This window comes from Cryptomeria japonica, chromosome 3, assembly GCF_030272615.1.
Source record: "Cryptomeria japonica chromosome 3, Sugi_1.0, whole genome shotgun sequence".
NCBI lineage: Eukaryota > Viridiplantae > Streptophyta > Pinopsida > Cupressales > Cupressaceae > Cryptomeria > Cryptomeria japonica.
This window is the reverse complement of record NC_081407.1, coordinates 388,971,795-388,983,033: the sequence shown is the minus strand read 5'-3', so window position 1 is coordinate 388,983,033 and position 11,239 is coordinate 388,971,795. Positions and strand designations below refer to the sequence as shown.

At 38.6% G+C, this 11,239-nt stretch overlaps 2 protein-coding genes across 2 annotated transcripts; both read left to right on the top strand.

Annotated features, from left to right (window-relative positions):
• Positions 1-7,813: 7,813 nt before the first annotated feature.
• LOC131047916 (uncharacterized) lies at positions 7,814-8,944 on the top strand. Its single transcript, XM_059217477.1, has one exon. It carries the CDS (start codon positions 7,814-7,816, stop codon positions 8,942-8,944), a length of 1,131 nt encoding a protein of 376 aa, XP_059073460.1.
• Positions 8,945-9,565: 621 nt separating this feature from the next.
• LOC131874211 (uncharacterized) lies at positions 9,566-10,705 on the top strand. Its single transcript, XM_059217476.1, has one exon. The coding sequence runs from the start codon at positions 9,566-9,568 to the stop codon at positions 10,703-10,705; it is 1,140 nt and encodes a 379-aa protein (XP_059073459.1).
• The last annotated feature ends 534 nt before the right edge of the window (positions 10,706-11,239 follow it).

Here is an 11,239-nt window from a genome sequence, read left to right as displayed (position 1 = left end):
TGCTTATTTTGTAGCAAATGGAATGATTATCACCCTTCCTCCTCTTTCTCTCCAGAAGTTAAAATGTTTGTGATATGTGTAATTATATTTTATGTGACTTTTCTTATTGCGAGGGAAAGGTTGTGACTTCTTGAACCCTTGTGTGAGCCTAATGATGCTTTTGTGCTTCTAGATAATAGAAGAGGGCTATGGGTTTAAAAGTTCATTTTGATTATTGGGAGAAAATTGTACATTTACATTAAAGAATTCTCCATGTGTACTGTAGGAGTAACATAATTAAATTCTATCTTAAGTAATGTGCATTAGTATGCAAATAGTTGTTATGTAAAATTGTTTTGTTTGTAAAAGATGTATAAAAAGGGAACATGTAATAGTAGCTAAGAGAGTGTACTAATGTGTTTCATTATACCGATTTGATTGAGGACTTATTTTAACAATGCTACATTGAACTTGCTTTTGGACATATATATAATTGACTTATTATGATTAGAAAGTGCAAATGAAAAGCTTGTTTGATGTGCATGCATTAATATGTATTATTGAGTTGATAGTTCCTCATTTACCTTCTTATCGTACCTTGATTTTCAACGAAAGGTTGCAAATTATAATATGTTTTGTATTGAAATAAGAGTAGTGAGTGTTCACAAGAGGCCTTGCATGAGCGAAAAGATTGTTTGTCTTGATTTCTTGTGTTGGGAAAAAAACAAAAAAAACTAGGACATTCTGTTGCAACCATAATATTTGGAGATGTCGTGTTAGGCCTATTGGCATTCTTCTAAAAATGATAGTGGAATGAAAACCATACAATTAAAATGATAGACTTATAGTGAGAAATTTTAGCATGTTGTGTGATCTTGTTAAATCTTGTGCTTATGTAAGAAATGGTTTGACTATCAAACTCTCTTTCCCTTCTCTTTGCCTAGATTTTAAGATTATTAGAAATGCTACTAAAGGATGCATTGATTTAAATAGAATGTTTATAAAACATGTGAAATCGTATTTTTGCATTTTGGCTTCATATTGAAAAATGAAATTCTTACGTTTTGGAAAGAAATTTGCATAGTTAGTAATGTGGTTATGAATGCTTAGTGGAATTAGAGAAAGATATAGGAATGACGTTATTTCTTTATGTAATTCTGAATTGTAAAGAATTTTTGTACTTGTATCTAGAATAAATTTTATTCAGTTATTTATGTGGGAAGCATAATTAAAACCTTCCTTGAGTAGATGATAGTGTACTGAAAAGTACTCCCCGTAAATGTGACTAAACCAGTACTGGTGCTTTCATTGTGTATTGTAAGAAACCCGTGCTTGCTATATGTGCCCATGGGATGGTGAAATAATCAACCATGGAGAATACATTTACTTATGGGCATGGGAATACCATACTGTTTATACGTTGTTGCATGCTTGTTACCTTACTGAGTGCCAACCCACGGGTTGTTGATAAGTCAGTATGTGAAGGGGTAGTATTAGAAGTCACCATTCCTTGAATAGTATGGATCGACGTACGAGTAATGTCAGCGTGAAGCAACTTTAGCTTCTCTATTTCGAGGAAAAATATAGTTATATAATGAAACTGTATTAAAGGTGTACTCAATACTTTCTCTTTTGATGAACCAATTTATAAGGTTTATGTGTGCCAGCCTATTCCTCTCCTTTATTTGAGCATATTGATGGCAGTTCTTGAGCATAGTGATGGTGCATCTTGGAGGATCTTTTGCCTTGTCTTCATGAAAGGTATGTTATTGCCACATGAGCTGCCAATTGGCAAGCGTTGGTAGACATGTGGGTGAACCTTAGCCATGTATACCTCTGGCTTACGATGAGTATCCTGAGAGGTACGTCGCTATGCAGGGTGTGCCTACACGTGCCCTTTTCCACAAGGTACACTGCCATGCAGGATACATCCATTGCGTGCCTTTTCCGCTTGGAGTATAACCATGCCGTGTTGAGACACGATGCGGGATGTAGTAGACATTGCCATGCGACCTACCGACTAGTTTAGGGTAGAGCCATGCCGCGTGACGACGTGATGCGGGGTGATGTTGAGGTGCACACTGCCATGCCATGCGGATGTGTGACTAGGCCACACCACATGATGAGCTGCTGCAATAGCTAGACGATTGTTCCTTCCTCGTTGGTGGCTAGATGTTAGTCACATAGTGATGTTATGTGCAATTATGATATTCTTATTTATTTCCTTGTGGACCAACAATTTATTTTATTTTGACTTTGAAGGTTTAGCCACGATCCTGCGATCTTTTGCTTACTTGATTTGGTGTTGCAATTCCGGATTATTTTCTTGCCTTACTGTTGGAATTGATGATTATTATCTTTATTCTTCTGTACTTTGGTGCCTAAATTGGTTTATCCTTATTATTTTCGTATGCTGGTCTTGTATTGAAATGTGAATTCCTCTCCAAGAACGTAGGAGATGGTCTTGGTTGAGTGTATACGAGGAAGTAGACGTAGGGAACCTTGAGGATGGGGGTATGTGAGGCCGTGATACAACTAGGATCCACTACCTACCTATGTGTGGTGACTATCTCTTAGAGGCTAACCACCTTACGCAACAAGGGTTGTTCATGAGGGTCTTGTATGGAAGGTAGCACCGCTATGGTGTGCCCTAGCACCATCAAGCCCTTGAGTGAGATGTTGGATATTCATGATCATGTTATTTGTTCTGAGATCAGGCATAAAGATGTTGATTTTGCATGTTATCTATGACTGAGCATTAGACATGCTCGCATGTGGCCTTTTTGAGTTGTGCATTTCAGTTTTGTGGATGGTTATTATGTGTAATCATGGAGTAAATTGTGTTAACTTGTCACTATGTTATGGGACATAGTCATTGGAAAGGTCTTTATATGCCTGGCAAGTGTTAACAATTGAGTTATATATGTTGCTCTTATTTCTGGGAAGTTAACTTAGTTGTAAAATTTGAAATTTGAAGCTAGTTCTATGCGATAAAATTTTATGATGAGGATGGATTGGTAAAAGAAATTGATCATGATGGCATGTTTCTTGTCATATTTGGTAGATGAGTATGGTAATTGTTGTTTACCTCTTTTAATTCTTTAATTTGGTGTGATGAAAGGAAGAAATTTTTTGTTTCTCTGCTATGATTATAGATAATTCTCAAAATGTTATAAGAAATGTATGAATTTAGATGTATCTTGTCAATGGATAATGACATTCGTAGAGGATTTAGCAATAATGTTTCAATTATTTGTGAAAAGATTCATATGTGCAAATTGATAATTGTTAAATGAGTTTCAGGGCTAATGCGTGCTGCATGTTCTCCGCCTAGCCTTACGACTTCCGGGAGTAAGTCGGAGCCTAGGGGGGAGGATGTAGTGCCCCTATCCTAGTCAGCTTTGTAAAACCGGTTTGACCTTGGTTGACTTTTTATGTGGCATTCCTGGATGGTTGATTTACCGTTATGTAATGTTGTAGTAAGTTATTATGATTACTGTGCGTACCTGTTAATGTGTTTTCACATCAATTCTTATGTAAGTTTATTTGTGCTATTGATTCGTGTTATTAATCTCGGGCTAACGCTTTCATTATATATATATGCTTGTGTGACTCATGGTTGTAGGAACAGTACCGCCTAGGTGCGAGGTTCGTCTTCACCTGGATTCGCAAGTTTGAGTGTACCTCTTTGGTCCTTAAAGTTTGGATTAGGTGGTCGTAAATCCCTCATTTTACCCTAGTCGTGCTCAAGTGAGCGTCATCTATGGTCCGTCACTTTCCCTTTTCATTTGGGTTTGCAGGTCGTGTATTTGGTTGGCTTTCTTGGGTTGCGTGCTTTGCGTGTGGTAAAATTGAGTATTTAATCCTAAGAATTTAATTTGATTTAATGTGTTCTTTTACGCATTAGTAATTAAGGAACTAAATTAAATATGTTTCTTTTATGTGATTAATCATTAATTAAAAGTTGCTCTATTCATGTTTGTAGCAAGTTCAATTTAATGGTTAATTTTAAATAATGAATTTATTCAATTTATGCATTTTGAAAGGAAAGATTTAAATTTATTCGAAATAGAAATAATTCAATCTCTTTTGCATTTTGGAATAGAAAGGTTAATTTCAATTATTTATGAAAATCAATTTTAAATAGAAAAACAAGTTTAATATATATATTTGATGTAGTGTGAAAGATTGATTTTGGGATTTTATTTTAATTAAATTTTTTTTACCCTCATTAATATTTTGAAATATAAATGTTAGTTTTGTTAATATTGAGAAAATTAGAAATTAAATGAGGAAGAGAAAGGATTTTTTATTTTTCTAATTAGAAAAGCAAGTTTAGAATATTTGAGGAGTTTGAAAAAAATGATTTTCATTTTATTTAAAAGAAAGTATTTTAAATCCTAAAATAAGATTAGGTTAAACATTCTCCCATTTAATCTAGGTTTGAAAATATTTTTTGGGGAGGACTTTTTGGAAAAATTTTACGCGAGAGACATTTTGGAAAATATTTCTGGGAAAATATTTTTTGGAGGAAGAAGAATTTATCTAGAGCTTGTAGGTTGGGCTCTTCTTCAACAGCTCTAGGATTGCATTCAGGGTTGGCATTTTGGTTAACCCTGCATTTTTTGTTGAATTTGTCTGAATTTAAGGAGCTTCCTGTGTGTGTGTGTGGCTGTCTTTTTCTTTTAGAAAACTCTTTCATTTTGGATATGAAGTGAGAAATTAATTTAGCTTTGAACCCTTTGTTTCATGGATGCAAATCCATTTCTTCTATTTGGGAAAGAAATGATGTTTTAAAAACAAATGATTGGATCCATTCTCTGAGTCTATTTTATTTGGGGGTTCTGTTTGAAATTATATAAAAAAAATGTGTGCATAGATATGTGTAAATCTTTTGTTTAAATTCCGGAAAATAATTCCAGAGTTTGTTCTTAGGAAAAAAACATTCCGAGTCTATTTTATTTGGGGGTTATGTTTGAAATTATAAAAAAAATGTGTGCATAGATATGTGTAAATCTTTTGTTTAAATTCTGGAAAATACTTCCAGATTTGTTCTCAGGAAAAAAAATTCTGAGTTTATTTTATTTGGGGGTTCTGTTTGAAATTATTAAAAAAAAAATGTGTGCATAGATATGTGTAAATCTTTTGTTTAAATTCTGGAAAATACTTCCAGAGTTTGTTCTCAGGAAAAACAATTCTGAGTGTTGTCTTTTGTTTTAAATTTTTATTTATTTATTTTTTATTATATATAGAAATATATTTGGGTTTATAAAGCGACCATTCATATTCTGGAAACTGATTCTCAGAATATTGTCTCAGAGACTGCAAAATTTTTTGGGTCTGAGCATACCCAGAAACTGGGGTATGGTTTTATTAATTTTTATAAATTAAAAAAAAAAAAAATCAAAATAAATAAATAAATGAATTAACCCCACGTGGCTGGGAAAATCCCCACCACGCGGGGAGGTAGCAGGCTACCAGAGGTAGCGACTGCTACCAGTTGGTAGCAGCGCTACCAATGGTAGTGATCTGCTACCATTTGGTAGTAGCGCTACCAATGGTAGCGTGGGCTACCAAGGGGCCCACGTGGGTACCCCCCCTTCTATGGGTTTTGCTTTTTTTTTTATATATATATTTTTTTATGTTAAAAAATAAAAAATATAATAATATAATAATAGTGTTTTTAAATAAAGTTTTAATTATTATTTAATTTAGTCATTAAACAATAGTTTATGATTAATTTGTTATTAATTAATTATATAATGGTAAATATACAGTGTTTTTAAATAAAGTTTTAATTATTATTTAATTTAGTCATTAAACAATAGTTTATGATTTTAATTTGTTATTAATTAATTATATAATGGTAAATATACATTAATTAATATTCAAATTTTATTTTTGTTAATTAATATATATTTTTCTAAATATATACTAATTGCTGAAAATTATGATTTAAGGTATATATAGTTTGAGATATATATACTAATTAATATCTTATATTTGTATGTTTGTTTAAATATATACAAGGAAGTAGATCTTTGGGGAGGACGATGGAGGAGCGCAGGAGGACGTTAGGGTTTTCAGGTGGAGGCGCGGGTCGATTGCGGGGATGGGATCAAGACTTTGCTCAGAGGGTGTATCGGCGGCCATGGTGTCCTTCGCATTCAAACCAGTGGCACTGGCAAGAGTCGAGAAGTAGTCAAAGGGAGGCTCGCAGTAGGGGGACTAACCGTTTTCCTTTTGAGCAAGATAAAGCTAAATGGGGCCATTCAAGGTACCCGAACTTCCCGAAATGGACCAAGCAGCAGTCGGAGGAAAGGATAAAGAAGAAACTCCAGTGCCCCCTGAAAGACTCCTCTTTGGGTGGGATACCGGCAACGACTGAGAATAGGTCGGTAAGTATCTGTATTGAATAGGAGGCATGGAAGGAATCGGTACTATTTCTGCACGAAAGAGCCTTCTTCATGAAATGGGGAGGTGAATGGCCAGCTTTTCCCATAGTGAGAAACTGGGTTGATGAAGAATGGGGTAACCACTTTGAGATAAAAACTCTTACTAATGGGTTTTTTCTTATCATTGCTGGTTCGGCTGAGGAGAAGACTGCTCTGATGGAGTCGGGGCCATTTTTGATGTCAAGAGTTGGTTTTTATATAAGGGATTGGACCCCTAATTTCGACCCAAGACAAACTAATATTGAGGAAATTCCTGTGTGGATAAGACTATACAATCTCCCTCATGAGTATTGGAAGGAGGAAATTTTTAAGAGTGTAGGGGAGAAAATAGGGAGATTTATCAAGTCAGATGAAGCAGTTGATAAGCTCAGTTCATGCATGTATGCTCGTATCTGTGTTATGTGGAAGCCGCATCTTGGGCTACCAAAGGTAGTTGAAATGAGGTCTCCAGAAGGAGTATGGAGACAGGATATAGAAATCGAAGAAATCATAGTCAAATGTAAGATTTGTAAAGAATGGGGCCATGAGGATCGAGACTGTTTGTCGGGTCAAAAAGGTAAAGGAAAGGCAGATCGTGCTTTGGAGGAGAAGCTTTTAGTTGGTGCGGTTGTAGATCAGAGCTTGGGAAATATCAACCCGAGTTTTGTATCGGAGGCCGCTAGTGATGAGGTCATTTGCGTTTGCTCAGATAGGCAAGTAGGGGTGGAGGAACTTTCTGACCCCAACCCAGGTCAGGAGAAGCTGCTTCAGGCCTCTATGTTGGGTGGAGATAAGTCCACTGTGCTGGTGTCGGGCAAATTGCCTGAACAGGTTGTTGAGTTCTCTCACAGGCAAGGACTTAGTTTGGGAGAAGAGAAAGAGGACCAAGTGTGTAAGGGCAGTGGCTGGGAAGGTGAATCTCAAATTGAAGGGAAGCGGTTGGAGGTAGGTGTTGGGCCTGATGAAAAGGTAAGCAAAATAAGGGGAGGGTATCTATCTCAGCATAGATTCTACAACACCTCGGCGGATGGATTGAAGTTTTAGGAGATGGGTGATAGTGCTAAGTCACTGGTAGCGGTAGAGGACCTTAGTGCGAATGCAGAAGGTAATACGATCAGATTCAAGGACATTCACATGTCCCCAAGCAAGGATAATGGAGTAACAAGAGAGTTGGAGTCAGAGGAGGAGGAAGGTTTAAGTGACGATTTTTTGGGACTGTCGGCAGAAGTAGGAGAGACAGAAGTTAGGACCATCAAACAGTCTAATTTAAATCCCCCTAAGTCTAACGGGAATTTGAGAGGAAGAAAGAAAAGGCAGAGATTGTTGGAGGAAGCAGGCAACATGAAGGGCTAGACAAGGCTTTTGAGATCCGGGAGAGACTTATTCTGTCTTGGGCAGCAATGAAGTTCCTAACCTGGAATGTCAGGGGCTGCAATGCCCCTGACAAGTGTCGTCTGGTCAAAAGAGGTTTTGATCAGGCCAAGCCGGAAGTAATTTGTATTCAGGAAACTAAGTTGGGTCGTGGTGGTGCTGCTTGCATTTTCAAGGTTAGGCAGAAATGGTCGGGTCACTTTGTGGATTCTGATGGGGCGTCAGGTGGTTTGGACATTCTGTGGAATTCGTTGGCTATTCATGTGGAAGTTGTGTCAAGCTCTAAGTATTGGCAGATGGTTAAGGTGATTTCGAAGACAATAAATTTCTCTTGCTTTCTTGTTAATGTCTATGGGTCGATTTTGGCCATAAAGAAGTGCAAATTATGGGAGGATGTCTCTAGACGCCTTGAGGAAGTGAGGCCCCTTTTAGCCATTGTGGCTGGAGATTTCAATGCCACTCTCTCTTCCTCTGAGAAGCGTGGAGGGGTGAGGAGATTGAGATGGTTACATTTGGATTTCCAATCCTTTGTTAACGACAACGCTCTTCTAGAAGTGGTTGCTAAAGGAGGGGATTTCACTTGGAATAATAGGCGTAGAGGTTTTTCCAATATTGCAGAGAAATTGGATAGATTCTTCCTTGCAGGAGATTGGAGTGTTGCCCTTGTTGTTTTTGAGGCTGAGGTTCTTGCTATTTCAGGGTCAGACCATTTTCCGGTCTCCTTGATTGTGCAGAATGATGCTGTCCCTATTCGATGTCCCTTTAAGATGGAAAAGATGTGGTTTAGGGAACTGAGTTTTAAAGAGATTGTAGTGGGGTGGTGGAAGGAAGCCCCAGTGGTGGATGGGTTCATGGCCTATCAATTTTTCAAAAAGCTTAGCTATGTGAAGCAGGAATTAAAATCTTGGAATAGGGAGGTGTTTGGTAATATTTTTGATGAGAAGAGAAGACTCGAAGGTGATCTGGGGGCCTTGAATGCTAAAGTCATGGTAGATGGAATGGATGAAGTGGATTTCCTGATGGAGAAAGACCTTCTTAGTAGGTACGGTGAAGTTTTGCAAAGAGAGGAGATCTATTGGAAACAGAAGTCGCGTGTTAATTGGCTGAAAGCGGGTGACAGAAATAGGAAATTCTTTCATAGTTTGGTGAAAGCGAGGTAAAGTCTTAACAAAATTCTTACTTTGAGGCTTGCGGATGGTTCGGTTATTGAAGACCCAGATAGTATAGGTAAAGAGGCTATGAGTTTCTTTGAAAATTTGTGGAAGAAGAATGGGATAGCCCAACCAGGGGTTCAGGTGGAGCTTCTGGAGCTGATCCCTCCTTTAGTTTCCAGGGAGGACAACTCCATGCTGGAGGAGCTTGTTTCACTGAAGGAAGTTAAAGCCGCGGTGTTTGGTTTGGGTGGGGAGAAGGCACCAGGCCCTGATGGGTTTCAAGCGTTCTTTTTTCAATCCTTCTGGGAGGTGCTTGGAGAGGAGCTGCTTGCAGTTGTTGAAGAGTCTAGATCCAGATGCTTTGTTTTGAAGGAATTCAACTGTATGATGGTGGCGCTCATTCCTTAAAAGGCCAAGCCGACTGGGATGGAGGAGTTTCGTCCTATTTCATTGTGCAACACCATGTACAAAATCATTTCAAAAGTTGCTGCCAATAGGCTTAAGTTAATTCTTGATAAGTTGATCTCCTATGAGCAAAGTGGTTTTACCCCTGGAAGGAATATTGTGGATGGGGTGATTGTGGCCCATGAAGCCATTCATACGGCGATGAAGGGGAGATAGAGGAGAATGATTTTAAAGCTTGATATTCGGAAAGCCTATGATAGGGTGGATAGGGATTTTCTTGTGGCTGCGATGGAAAGATTTGGTTTTGGTAAGTCCTGGATTAAGTGGATTTCCAGTATGATTATGCAGTTCTCAGCTTCGGTTTTAGTTAATGGCAACCCTCATGGCTTCTTTTCAACGTCGAGGGGTATTCGGCAAGGGGATCCAATATCCCCCTTTCTCTTCATTTTGATGGCTAAAGTTCTTGGACGATTGATTGCTGGTAAGAGAGATCAAGGGTTGTGGAAGGGTATTGAGATTGCTCAAGGGGTTGTTCCCACAACTCATTCTCAGTTTGCGAATGACACCTGTCTATTCGAGGTTGCTTCTATGTGTGAGGCCTCGGTCATGAAGAAAGTCTTGGACAGATACTTGGGGGCTACTGGTCAGGAGATAAACTGGCTCAAATCTGAGGTTTTTTTCTTTCATACGGAAGGTTGGTCACAGAGAGCTATTGCTAGAGTGTTCGAGATAAAGATTGGTCAACTCCTGGGTAAGTTCCTTGGTATGCCGCTCTTTGCAGGAGCAGGAAAGTCAAAAATGTGGAAAGGGTTGCTTGATGGTTGTAAAGCTAAGATGGAGGGCTGGAAGAGTAAGTGGCTTTCTTTGGCTAGACACATCTTGATGTTGAAGACAGTTGTTTCGGCTATGCCTATTTTCCCAATGGCTTGCTTCAAACTACCAGCCTCTATCATCAAGAATATGCAGCAGAAGATGAGGAAGTTTTTGTGGAATGGTAGTCAGGATCAGGATAAAGTTCCACTTATGGCTCGGGATAGAGTTTGTAAACCCAAAGGTGGGGGAGGGGCGGGACTCCGTGATTGGAAGATTATTAACGAGGCCATGGGGGCTAAGTTGGTTTGGCAAAAGTATAGGAAATCGAAACAGAGATGGGTCAGAATTTTACAAGCTAAGTATTTGGATAGTAGGGAAAAGGAAAGGATCCTGATAGTGAGAGATCCCCCAAGAGGGTCAGCTTTGTGGAATTTTTTGGTGAGTTGTAGATGCCTGATAACAAATCACATTTCGTGGCGTATTGGTGATGGGCATAAGGCAAACTTTTGGCAGGATTCCTGGGATGGTCATCCATCTTTAGAATCCTAGGCTCTTCAACAGACAGTTTTAAAGACTGGACAGGTTTGGGGCTCTAAGGTGTGCGATTTTTTGTCGAATGATACTCCCCTGCCGGGGCAGAGAAGGAGCTGGAAAGACCCTTGAGATTTAAATTTGGGGGAAGCGGAGGAAAGGTATTTGCGCAAGATCATGGATAACTGTGAGGTTTTGTTATCAAAGGAGGAGGATGAAATTATTTGGTGCAGGTCGATGAATGGCTGTTACTCGGTGAAAGTGGGAATCACTCTTTTGGAAAGGGATTCCAAGACGAAGGAATGGGAATCTAAGATTTGTTGGAACAATGTGTGCCTTCTGAAAGCTGGAGCCTTTGCGTGGCTGGTTGGCAATAAGCGGATTCTTTTTGGAGATCGCCTGAAGAAAATGGGGTTTGCAGGTCCTTTTCACTGTGTTCTATGTGAAAAGGCTAAGGAAGATGTGGATCATCTTTTGCTAAATTGTGATTTTGCTCAGAAGGCGTGGCTTTTCGGGTTGCAGAGATTGAATTAGATGGGCCCCATGGCTAGG

Coding starts and splice junctions, on each gene's coding strand:
- LOC131047916 (XM_059217477.1), top strand. CDS start 7,814: ATGAAGTTCCTAACCTGGAATGTCAGGGGCTGCAATGCCCCTGACAAG.
- LOC131874211 (XM_059217476.1), top strand. CDS start 9,566: ATGATTTTAAAGCTTGATATTCGGAAAGCCTATGATAGGGTGGATAGG.